At 37.4% G+C, this 12,898-nt stretch overlaps 1 protein-coding gene across 1 annotated transcript in view; it reads left to right on the top strand.

The window, feature by feature from the left end:
• The first annotated feature begins 5 nt into the window (after window positions 1-5).
• Window positions 6-12,898, top strand: part of CAGE1 (cancer antigen 1) — a 48,833-nt gene continuing 35,940 nt past the window's right edge. Inside the window, exons 1-5 of the mRNA XM_032861524.1 lie at window positions 6-46; window positions 937-1,154; window positions 4,297-4,384; window positions 7,910-8,412; window positions 11,294-12,352. Of these exons, the coding sequence (XP_032717415.1) occupies window positions 34-46; window positions 937-1,154; window positions 4,297-4,384; window positions 7,910-8,412; window positions 11,294-12,352 (1,881 nt within the window). The 5' untranslated portion in view covers window positions 6-33. The remainder of the gene's footprint in view (window positions 47-936; window positions 1,155-4,296; window positions 4,385-7,909; window positions 8,413-11,293; window positions 12,353-12,898) is intronic.

The raw sequence follows: 12,898 nt of genomic DNA, 5'->3' as shown, positions 1-12,898 counted from the left end.
AAGAGCGAAACCGTTAGTGCGGATCCAGAAGCTATGGACCCTGGAAGTGAGCACGCTTTTTAGACTTAAGGAGTTTGGTGCATTGTTTTGAGGGGAATAAGATAAGTGACTTTAAAAGTTTGTGATACGACTGAAAAAAATTTAAAACAAAACTAGAATTTGGGGCGGTAACTCCCAATGACTTTTTTTTAACACCCATCTTAAAACAGCGTTAGACTGTCCTGGAATATCTATCCAAATATCTGAATAAATATTTTTAAAGTGTGGCATAAATCTGGTAAGGACAGAATGAAAGTGGAAAGCTTAACTTAAAATGTCAGCTGACAGTGCCATATGAACAAAGTTCTAAAAGTGTAATTGGAAGTGATGATGTAAGAGGTGGAAAGAAAGCATGGGTTAGAAAAAAACATTGTTGAAGGAGAGATGGATACGACTTGGTAACTGGATAGCGCAGATGATGAGGTAGAAGGATACCAAAGGTGTCTCCCAAGTTCTCCAATCCACGGGCCTGAGAGAATAGTGTCGGATGGGAAAGTGGGAGAAAACTGATTTACAATGTTGGATTTGATTTGATAATGACATAGTAGTATCAGGTAAGTAGTATAATGGAACCCGATAGTCCTCTGATAATATTTTGAAAATATGTTTTAAGTAACTGAGGGGTCCCTTCATCCTCCTAGGTCTTTTCGGAAATTATTGGATAGTAGCCACATGTGTATTGATGTGTTTTTGTTCAAATCAGTATTTACTATTACACGAAGTGACCATGGTATACTCAAACAAAATTTTTATTTTTCTAATAAGCTGACAATGGACATTTTAAAAATTAAGGACAAGGAGTGTTGCTGCTTCCTTAATGCAAGGAGGGATGGGGGGGTGGAACCCTTTGTTTACATATACTAATAAACATTAAAATTATGTTTGTTTTTTTTAAAGAAGTCTTCCATCATTCAACAATTAGGAACAAGGACTATCAAAAAGTTTGGTCCTCATCTTCAGATCCTGTGCATTTTGAAACGGATGTTTCTCATGAAAAATTAGAAAGCATGTCAGAAGCAGAGGCCATGAATTTCAGCAGTGTTTCTCAAGACTTAACCCACTCACATTCTCCCTTTTATATGGAAACCAACAGTACCACTTCAGACTTGCCTCAGGTGTGCATTGCTTATAAGTTCTAGGAGGTACAGATGTATGCAGCTTTCGCATTTTTTCCATATGAAAATTTCCTCAAAAATGTGAGGCGGGGGCACCTGGGTGGCTCAGTGGGTTAAAGCCTCTGCCTTCGGCTCAGGTCATGATCCCAGGCTCCTGGGATCGAGCCCTGCATCAGGCTCTCTGCTCGGTGGGGAGCCTGCTTCCTGCTCTCTCTCTGCCTGCCTCTCTGCCTACTTGTGATCTCTGTCTGTCAAATAAATAAATAAAATCTTAAAAAAATATATGGGGAACAATAAAAATTTCCAGTGGAGGCTCAGAGGAGGGGAATACAGGGTTTGGTTTTCCCAGTTCCCTTAGTGTACAAAGAAAGAGAGAATTGTACAAATAATGTTAAAACTGATCATTTCAAAAAAAAAAAAAAACCTGATCATTTCAAGCCTCCATGTGAAGTCTTAAGTGTGCAACCAGGGGACTTGGCCATGACAACTAGTGACAGGGGCAGAAAAAGAGTCCAAGGGACCGGACATCTGGTCTAGAGCGTGTTCTAACACATCAGCATGCAAATGATTCAAATGTCATTCCTAATGGCATTGACAAGACGCTACATGTCAATGATTTTCTATCTTAATGAAAATTCCAAGTGCCCTTTCTCACAAAATAAAAGGTTAGACTGTCCCAAATCAGTATTTAGTATCAGTATTTAGAACAACTGGATGTTGTTCTAAATGTTTCACAATTATTAGCAACTATGTAAATAATAGGAGTGAATTAAGTTGTGCCATATGTAATTGACTTTTTATAGTTCTAAAATGGACAAATATTAGCAATTTCATGTGGGTTAACCCATAAATTGGCATAACCTGTCTAAAGGGCTATTTAGTGATAAGAAAACATGTGTTATTTTTAATTCTACCTCAAGGAAGAATGCAAATGAGATACATTCAGAATTACCCTTAATAAATAAACATTAAGGGTGCCTGATTGGCTCAGTCAGAAGAGCGTGTGACTCTTGATCTCAGGGTCGTTAAGTTCGAGCCCCAGGCTGGGTGTAGAGATTACTAATCATTTAAAATAAAAAATAAATGAACATTAGAAGCAACCTAAATTTTTATCAGTAGGGGCCTACTTAAGTTATTTCACTGATGTACACCTTAAATTTAAGGTATAAACCTTAAATATGGTAACACAAATAGAGTTGACCCCTGAACAATGCAGGACTTAGGGGTACCAACTCCCCTCACAGTCAAAAGGCTTCATGTAACTTTTGAGGCCCCCCAAACCGAAGTACTGATAGCCTACTATTGACTGGAAGCCTTAACAATATAAATCACATATTTTGTGTGTTATATTTATTTATATACTGTATTCTTACAATAAAGTAAGCTAGAGGAAAGAAATGTGATTAAGGAAATCATGAGGAGGGGCGCCTGGGTGGCTCAGTGGGTTAAAGCCTCTGCCTTCGGCTCAGGTCATGATCCCAGGGTCCTGGGATCGAGCCCCACATCAGGCTCTCTGCTCAGCAGGGAGCCTGCTTCCTCCTCTCTCTCTCTCTCTCTGTCTGCCTCTCTGCCTACTTGTGATCTCTGTCTATCAAATAAATAAATAAAATCTTCAAAAAAAAAATCATGAGGGGTTGGGGTGCCTGGGTGGCACAGTTGGTTAAGCATTTGACCTAGTTTCAGCTCAGGTCTTGAACATGGCGTCTGCTTAAGTCTTTCTCTCCCTCTCAGTCTGCCCTTCCCCCCTGTTTGTTTTCTCTCTCTCTCTCTCTCTGTCAAATAAACTAATTAAAAAAAAATCATTAGGATAAAATACATTTACAGTACTATACTGTGTTTCTCAAAAAAAATCTCTTTATAAGTAGACTTGGGCAGTTCAAGCTCATGTTCAAGGATGAAGTGTATATTTGTTGATATAGAAAAATGATCACATTGCTTCTCACCGGGTAGTGGGCTTTTTGAATGTTTTTTTTTTTTTACTTTCTTTTTAAAAATAATGTTGAAGATTCTTTTTTATAATGATAATTTTATCATATTTCCATTTTAAAAGAAAATTTGGTTATAGTATTATAATCAGAGTCTAACATTATGTATCAAATTATAAAGAATGAGTATCTTAAATTATGTAATGAAGTTCTCTTTCTTGGAATTCACTGAGTATTTTGTTCTTTATAAAGAATTTACAGACTAAAAGAACAAAAGGCATATTTTAGTTAAAAAGAGTATTATCATAGAAGGCTAGAGTTAGAAGTGAACTCTGAAATTTGACAAGTAGTGGAGTTCCAAGAAATTTGTGTAAATATAGCATCAATACATGTGAATAATGCTATTTTATTTTTCGAGTATATTGTTCTTGGTATTTTTAAAATCTCATTAACAGGAATGGCCTAAATTAACAAGAAGTCTAAAAAACAAATTGTTGTAAAATATAACTCAGTTTTTCTTGTACTTGAGGTATATTCAGAAAGTGCAACAATGTTATAAAAAGCATGATTGAATAGAGGTTTATAACCAGCTGACTTTAGTAAGAGATACAATTTTTTTTAGAGCATCCTCAGGTCTCACATACTTGATACACTATCCATGATTAAACCAATGCTTTCCTCCAATGTTCAAAATAAGACTTTCTTTACTATCTTCTTACACTATTAATTTACTTCACAAAACCTTTATCCTAGATAACATTAAGGTAACTTTGAGAATAAGCCCTCCATGAATTTTTTAGATTTCTATCAATTGGAATCATATTTCAATTCATTACTGGAACCTTGTATCTTCAGTATCAAAACCCGAATAACAAGTATACTAGAAGTTGTTTAGACCAGATTTAGCAAACTTCAAAGGATGAAAAGAGATATATACATTATTAAACATCCCTATATTTATAGTAATACAATTTGACTTACCAAAAAACCCAAGATATTAAAATAGCAAAATACTTGCTTAATGTCATTTAACATCATAACCCCATTAGCATGGTTTTACTAAAAAGGAGTTCAGATATACAGTAGGGAAGGGTACCAGAAAGTACATTCTACCCATGCAACAAAAAATACTAACAAGTTACATATCCATGTTCAGAAGAGGCTTATGATATTTATTTGAAATAGTAATATTAATGCCTGTTTTATTATTAATACAGAATGAAACAAAGAATGCTGAAAGGGAAGATGAGTGTAAATTCACACTTTGTGAAGAAATGTATGGCACACTAGATGACTGGTTAGGTGGTGAGTATCTCTGTTGGCAGTATGCAAACAGAGACACTAAGATTTTGATGTGTGTCCTGTGATAACAGCAGTAATAGTAATAGCCAAGTGCTAAATTATGCTTTATATGCACAATTACATTTAATCTACAAGCAATCCTATGAAATAGGGCTTTTTTTTTTTCTTTTTGAATAAGGGTTGTTTTGTCTCTATTTTACAGATGAGAAACCTGAGGCTCAGAGAGTAGCTTGAAAAGTACAAACCATAAGCAACACATTTGACCCCATTAAATTTTTTTAAAATTTCTATGTGACCAAATTATAATCAAGAAAATAAAATAACAAGACTCAGACTAAGATACCTGCAATATGTACATTGTCAAGATGAGTATTCAAGACAAAAACTCCAAAAAGAAAGAGACACATATAACTCAATGGAAAAATAGGCAAAGAATTCATATTAGCTTGCTAGAGCTGCCAAAACAAATCACTACAGCACAGGTGACTTCAACAATGGAAATGTATTTTCTCATAGTTCTAGAGGCAGGAAGTCTAAGATCAAGGTGTCGGAAGAGCTGGTTTATCCTAGACCTCCCAGATAGCTGCCATCTTGTGTTTTTACATGGCCTTTCCCTGTGCCTCCCTGGTGTCTTTTGTTCCTTTAAGAACACTGGTCATAATGGATTAGGTCCCCAGTTTTATAACTTCATTCAACCTTAGTTACCTCTTTAAAGGCCCTACCTCCAAGTATATTTACATCCTGAGGTACTGGGGGGTAAGCTTTCAACAAAATAATTTTGAGGAGATGCAGTGCAGGCCACAACGGTATCTAATAGGCAGATCACAGAAAAGGAAACCTGCAAGATTATTAAAAAGACCACAGAATTCCATTTCATACGTATCAGTTTAACATGCCTTGAAGGATGTAGCAGAGCAAAGAAACGTTTCTGCTATTGGTGGAAGTATAAATTGGAACGGCCACTTTAAAGAGTAATTTTGCAATGTCTTGTGAAGTTGAAGATACATATTTTCTATAATCCAGCAATTCCACCCAGAATCTAAACAAAAATTCCTAGTATACATTGAAACTTGTACAAGGATTTTCACTGAAGGGTTGTTTTTCGTAGCAAAATTAGAAATGAATGTCTAACAAAAAGGAAAGAAAGTGTAATCCTTCAGTCGAATGAACGAAATCTACATGTATTTACATGGCTGAATCTGAAAAGCAAAATTTTAAGTGAAATAAAGACCCTTATATGGATATACATATATATTTTTGTATGTAATAGGTTACAAATATAATTTGATTCTAATTACAGAAAATTTTAAAACACAGAAAGTAATACTATATAGCCACAGTTCACCCAGGGTGCTGCAGGATCTTTTGAAATATTTAGGAAACAGTGATATTAGACATCTGTGGGACCCACAAAATACTAGCTTGAGTTCATTCTTTCAATGTAAAACCATACTACAGCCCTTTCCATAAAATTTCATTTGCAAAGCTGGGTTTTTGGAGGTTGCTACGATAAAAAGCAAGTATTGTATGCAAATCAACGTGGAATAGAAAATAAGTGCTGACGTCATCCTATCTGATTCCAAGATTTGAGACATGTGGTATCTAATAGTTCATCCAAGTAGTAAGTTCAGTTGTACAAGAATGATATAAAACATTGTGTTTTTCTTTCAGTTTATGTATATTTTCAAATATCTAGTCAGGGATAATACTTACATTGAGCGTAACTAAATAAATGGAACTGTTAGGTATTTCTTTTGGTCTTTTGGTGCTGTGAAAAACTACTGAGAGTAAGATGTCACAAAATGAGAAATTCTGGGAAGTTGATATATATTATTTAAGGTACATGGGAAAGTAGAAAAATAAGTTCATCTGTAGTTATCTCTGGGGAGGGGGAGAGGAGGGAATTGAGATAGAAGGGAGGCTTCATTAATTTTGTAACACTTTATTTCCACTTTATTTGCTTCTGATTTTTGAAAACCTATTAAGTCTGGATAATTTATCATATTGAGAAACAGTATAGCGTAGCATTTAGAAATAGTATTCTAAGAGTCTGATGCTCTACCGACTGAGCTAGCCAGGCACTAGAAATAGTATTCTAGATGGCTAAAATCAGCAACACAGGAAACAACAGATGTTGGCAAGGAGGCAGAGAAAGGGGAACCCTCTTACACTGTTGGTGGGAATGCAAGCTGGTACAGCCACTCTGGAAAATAGTATGGAGGTTCCTCAAAAAGTTAAAAATAAAACTACCCTACAACCCAGAAATTGCACTTCTAGGTATTTATACAAAGGATACAAAAGTACTGATTCAAAGGGGCACACGTACCCAATGTTCATAGCAGCAATGTCCACAATAGCCAAATTATGGAAAGAGCCTAGGTGTCCATCGGCAGATAAATAGGTAAAGAAGATGTGGTATGTAAATACCCTCAAATATTACTGTGCCATCAAGAAAAAGGAAACCTTGCCCCTTGAAACAATGTGGATGGAGCTAGAGGGTATTATGCTAAGTGAATTAAGTTAGAGGAAGACAAAAATATGATTTCACTTATATGCGGAATTTAAGAAACAAAACATGAACATAGGGAAGGGAAGGAAAAAATAAGATAAAAACAGAGAGGGAGGCAAACCATAAGAGACTATAGTTGGGGAAAAAACTGAGGGTTGCTGGAGGGGTGGTGTGGGTGATGGGCTGAATGGGCGATGGGTGTTAAGGAGAGCACTTGTTGGGACAAGCACTGGGTATTGTGTGTAAGTGATGAATCACTAAATCCACCCCTGAAACTAATACTACACTATATGTTAACTAACTTCATGAGAGACTATGGACTCTGAGGAACTAACTGAGGGTTTTGAAGGGGGCGGGAGTGGGAAGTTGGGTGAGCCTGGTGGTAGGTATTATGGAGGGCACGGATTGCATGCAGCACTGGGTGTGATGCATAAACAATGAATTCTAGAACACTGAAAAGAAATTTTAAAAATAAATGAATAAATTTAAGAAAATAAAAAGAAACAGTATTCCAGAATTGCAGCTGTACTGCTTATCTACTCTGTGACCTTAGCCAAGGAAGTGACTTAATATCTCTTATGTCTCAGTTTCCTTATCTGTACAACAGGGATGATAAGAATGCCTAGTTCATGGGATTGTTGTGAGATGAAACAAGTTTATATGTGTTTGTTATTATTCTATTGGGCTTGTGTGTTCTTTGGAAACATAATCAAAACATTTTAAAATTACAGTATAACAAAAGAATTTTGAAGATACCTTAGGATTTGTTGCGGTGGTATTTGACCAGAATCACTGTCACAAGCTTTTTTGTAGCTGTCATATGAGAACTTCCAGCTCCCATGGAAAAGTAGTTGTTTTGTTTGCTAGCACAGAGTCATGCTGAAATCCACTCAATAAAAAATGCTGAAATTTATGTAACTATAAATAGACTCCAGCAGTTTCATAAATGTAAGTATAACTGTTAACATATAAGTTTACAGTCAGCTAATTCTTATTTCCATCTTTCTCTTTCTAATGAGATGTCAGCATTGGAAATGATTCACAGAACCTAACTCAGCCAGATGACATTTCCTCCTTCAGGCAATTTGAACCCATTTGCAAATTTCATCTCAGAGAAGCACTTAATAATGGAATGATAATATCTCAAAATTCAACAGAAAGCTTACCTTACACAGAGAAACCAGAAAGGCAAAGTTGCGTGTGTAATTGTGCAAAAGACACCAATGTGAAGAAAGATTCATTTAAGGAAGAAAATCCAGTAGGAACTAGCACCTCCACAAATGAAGACCAGCTTGCTCACGAGTGTGTCAGACAACCTTCTAGAAGCCCACCTCTAGTCCACAGCAGTGGAGAGACGCTGAAATTCAGGGAAATGTCACTGTCTAAAAGTGCTTACATGGAGTCTAGTCAACCTCAAACCTTCCTATATGAGGAGAATGTGCACAGAGATGTTGAAAAAACATTTTATCAAGAGAATAGCTTTAACCTCTTTGATCTGAGAGCTAATTATACAACAGAGGAGGTAAGATTTTTGATGATCAGTATAATTTGTAGAGTGTTAAAATAGGTGTTTTCCATATTATGCAATATAATCTGAGACTTGAAGTACTGCTAGATAATCTAATCACAAGGGACATTGCTTCTCTGGGAAGATGTCTTCTGAGATCTCAATCAATTTCAAAACAAAATTTCTCAAATAAAATCGAGTCCATATTGGAAGTTTAGCTCTACCAAATGATAATTTCCTTGAGGATCAGGGCTCTGTCTTGCTCATACTTTTTTATATCTTAGCATCTACATAGTGCCTTGAATATAATAGGCTTTTATGTTTGGTGAATCAAATTGACTGGAATTCAGTTTATAGAAAGGAAAAGGTTGAAAAGAAGAAGGAGAGTGATATTAGGTCATTTGACAAGAAAACTTATAAATTTTTCTGACGAGGGATTTCTGTGACAAGCACAAAATAGTAATTTTTCTACCCAAGTGAAAATATTAATTTGTTTTTTGACCTATTCTTTCCCAACACACATGTACTGTCCTAAGAACTCTGAAGATGCTAATAGTATAAATTCTACGTACTCTGAAAATTTTTAAAAGGTAACAATTTTAAGGGCCCCTGGGTGCCTCAGTCATTAATCGGCTGCCTTCAGTTCGGGTCATGATCCCAGCATCCTGGGATCGAGCCCCGCATCAGGCTCCCAGCTCGGTGGGACGCTTGATTCTCTCTCTCCCACCCCCCTGCTTGTGTTCCCTCTCTCGCCATGTCTTTCACTGTCAAATAAATAAATAAAATCTTTAAAAAAAAAAGTAACAATTTTAAGAATTGGTATGGGCAAATAGGTATAATCCTAGAATAGCAAAAATAATACATTTTTATTTTAAGTCTGATGAGAAAAGCTATGACTATTATGTTTCATTTGCAAGTATGAACTGTTTTTTTGTTCATTTATTTGGAAGCGTATGTAAAAGAGAACTTTATTTCCCTGTATTGATTCTGGAAAATGACATTTAAAAAATCTGTTTAATTAGTGTTTCTCAAGATTGCTCTCTCCTCTTTCCACTGCATTTAGTTATTTATTCAGCCAATAAATTCTTTCAGGAATATATTATGTGCTAGGCCCTATACTATGTGTTCGTTAATGGTTTAAAAAAAATGTGGTTTTGTCCTCATAAAATAACAGCTTACTAGAGGAAACGCACATTAATCATCAAAGTAAATGTAAACTTTCATCTATGGTAAGTGCTATGAATAGTAATATAAAGTGTATGTAAAGTTTGTGTATGTTATATAATATTACATATAAACTACAAACTGTAAGTATGGTAAATGCTATGAATAAAATGATGGGAATCTTACTGTTCCTAAGGGAGTGGTAATTGAACTGGGCTCTAAAGGATGAGTTAGGTGTTAAAATAACTATAGGTGGGATTAGCATTCCATGCAGAAGTAACATGTGGTTTCAGGGAGCATGGCACCCACTAGGACCTGGCAGGAGCCCAGTGTTTTGGGATCGAAGGTGGCAGGTAGTAGATGAGGATGGACAGGTAGCATGGGTCAGGCATCAAGACCAGACATGGGCATCTTGTAGGCCTCGGTAGGGTTAGTTACCTTTGTCCCAGAACAATGGTAAACCATTAAAATACAGGGATCCAGTATCTCTAAATTCTAGAAAATTATACAGCCCACCCCTGCAGATACCTTTTACAGGGTTTTATTTTATTTTTTAAGATTTTATATATGTGTGTATGTATGTATTTCTTTATTTATTTGACAGAGAGAGGGAGAGAGAGAGCATAAGCATGGAGAGCAGCAGCAGAAGGAGAAGCAGGGGCGCCTGGGTGGCTCAGTGGGTTAGAGCCTCTGCCTTCGGCTCTGGTCATGATCACAGTGTCCTGGGATCGAGCCCCGCATGGGGCTCTCCGCTCAGCGGGGAGCCTGCTTCCTCCTCTCTCTCTGCCTGCCTCTCTGCCTACTTGTGATCTCTGTCTGTCAAATAAATAAATAAAATCTTAAAAAAAAAAGAAGAAGAAGGAGAAGCACACTCCCCCACTGAACAGAGAGCCCAAAATGGGGCTTGACCCAGGCACCCCCCTTTTATAGGGTTTTAAATATCATACTCATTAGAACATTTTCTTACTATCACTTATTATCCTTTGAAAAAGCCGCCAAAACCTGTACTGTGGGGGAAAATCAATCACGAGGCATGTTCATCTGACATTCTTACATTCACAGGAATCATAGCCATGAGATAATGATTTAATGAGCAGCAAAAGAAGTCTTCATTCAAAAGAGGCATCACAGACTATAGGGTAATTGATAAATTTCTTTGAATTCATTTGAAGTTAAAGAAAGTACCTCACATGTGTTCAGAAAAGTTGGTATCAAAGCTGAGTTTTTCTTCCGCAAAAGTAAATGTGATACATACCTCTATCATATAACTACTGTTTGTGCTCTGCTGTGCTTTTGGGTGCTACATATACATGTAGCAGTTTCTACTTAAGAATGTCTGTTAAGTAGTTATTATTATTATTGGGGGCGCCTGGGTGGCTCAGTTGTTAAGTGTCTGCCTTCGGCTCCGGTCATGATCCCAGGATTCTGGGATCGAGTCCTGCATTGGGCTCCCTGCTCGGGGGGAAGCCTGCTTCTCCCTCTCCCACTCCCCCTGCTTTTGTTCCTTCTCTCACTGTTTCTCTCTGTGTGTCAAATAAATAAATAAAATCTTAGGGGAAAAAAAAAAGTAGGTGTTATTTTATTGGAAGAAGACATTATCATTGCTCTTTTATGACTGAGGTTATAACTTTTATAACTAAACTAGAGGCCTAGAATTCAAAGCCAGCTATATATGATTTCAAAACTCATGATCTTTATACTCTTTTTCACACTCATATACTCTACTTTATAGATCTCAGTGTCTTCGAAAGGAATACAGACCTTTGGGGATATTCCTGAGATGCCAGTCTGTCACCATAAGGAGGTCGCCGTGGAGGGCATGGACAGGCCACGGATGGGCTCACCTTGGCCTCCTGCAGGCACTACTTGGGGTCGTGGAGCATCTCCAAGTGATGGCAAGATGCCTGACACAAAGCAGAGCTTGGAAAGCTTACAACTTCCAGAAGAGGATATGGCTTTAAATGAAGTCTTACAGACATTACAGCACACTAACAAACAGCAGCAAACTCGGATCCAAGACCTGCAGAGTAGCACCAAATATTTAGAGAAGAAGGTTGAAGAACTACAGAAGCAGACTACCAAACAGCAGGTGTTCGTGGACATCATAAATAAGCTGAAGGCCAAGGTGGAAGAATTAATTGAAGACAAATACAGAGTGATGCTAGAGAAGAATGACACTGACAAGACACTGAAGAATTTGCACGAGGTCTTAACTCAAACCCAAAAGCATCTTCAGGAAGCTAGGCATGAAAAGGAAACCTTAGAGCTGGAGCTTAAGAAGATCAAGGGCAATTACATTCACCTACAGGAAAGGTACATGACTGAAATGCAACAGGAAGATGAAACCGTCAGTCAGTGCCTAAAGATGGACAGAAGCCTAAGGGAGAAAGAAGAGGAGGTGGAGAAACGGCAGCAACTCAAGGGGGAGCTGGAAAAGGCTACCACCTCCACTCTGGACTTGCTGAGAAGGGAGAAGAAGGCCCAAGAACAAGAGTTCCAGTCTTTACAGGAGGAATTTCAGAAGCATGAGAAGGAACACCTGGAAGAAAGACAGAAACTGAAAGCAACACTCAAAAAGCTGCTCACTCAAGTTCATCATTTGCAGTCCGCATCTGAAAACGAGAAGGTAAAGAACGCCCAACTCCAGCAGCAGGTCAACGAACTAAAACAGGAAAATGCAAGGTTTCGGCGGCAGGTGGCAAGGAGCCAGGAGCCGAACGATGCCCCTGGGTTTGACACAGCCTGGCTAACGGAGCACTCTGGAGAAGCGGTAGAGGCCGATATCAAAAAGGTACCAGCACAGATTCGGAATTTCGAGCGCAGAATTTCATGAGTTGCTGGCAGTCAGCTGATGCACATTTAGACACTGCACTCAAATTTGTTGGTAGAAAGAATTATTAACGAGAAAAAGAGAGAATGGAAAATGCACCACAGGTGTACAGAAGTTTCTGCGGTTCTTGGGTACCCAGATAAAGAAGAGCCATTTCTGGCCTCTTGTGATTATTTTGGTAGAAGTGAAAGTTAATGTGAGAATTTTCTGGGTAGCTGTGATCAATCATCTGAAGCATCCCTTGAGAAAGGATCTTCTAGGTGGGGACCTCGTTGTTTTCATGCCACATCTGCCTAAAAATGAAACTAAATAATGCAATTACATGGTTGGTTTACAAGGTCAAACAAGCCGATATTATATCACATGTTAATTTTGTGACATTATAAACTTGGTGATTGAGATGTAATTGACATATCACGTTAGTTTCAGGTGTGTAGCATGATTTGATATTTGTATATGTTGCAAAATGATCACCACAATAAGTCTAGGTAACATCTGTTAAAAAAA

The sequence above is a fragment of the Lontra canadensis genome, unplaced genomic scaffold, assembly GCF_010015895.1.
Source record: "Lontra canadensis isolate GAN:19392208 unplaced genomic scaffold, GSC_riverotter_1.0 scaffold21, whole genome shotgun sequence".
NCBI lineage: Eukaryota > Metazoa > Chordata > Mammalia > Carnivora > Mustelidae > Lontra > Lontra canadensis.
The sequence above is the reverse complement of the archived record's forward strand: the minus strand, read 5'-3'. Positions and strand labels throughout refer to the sequence as shown.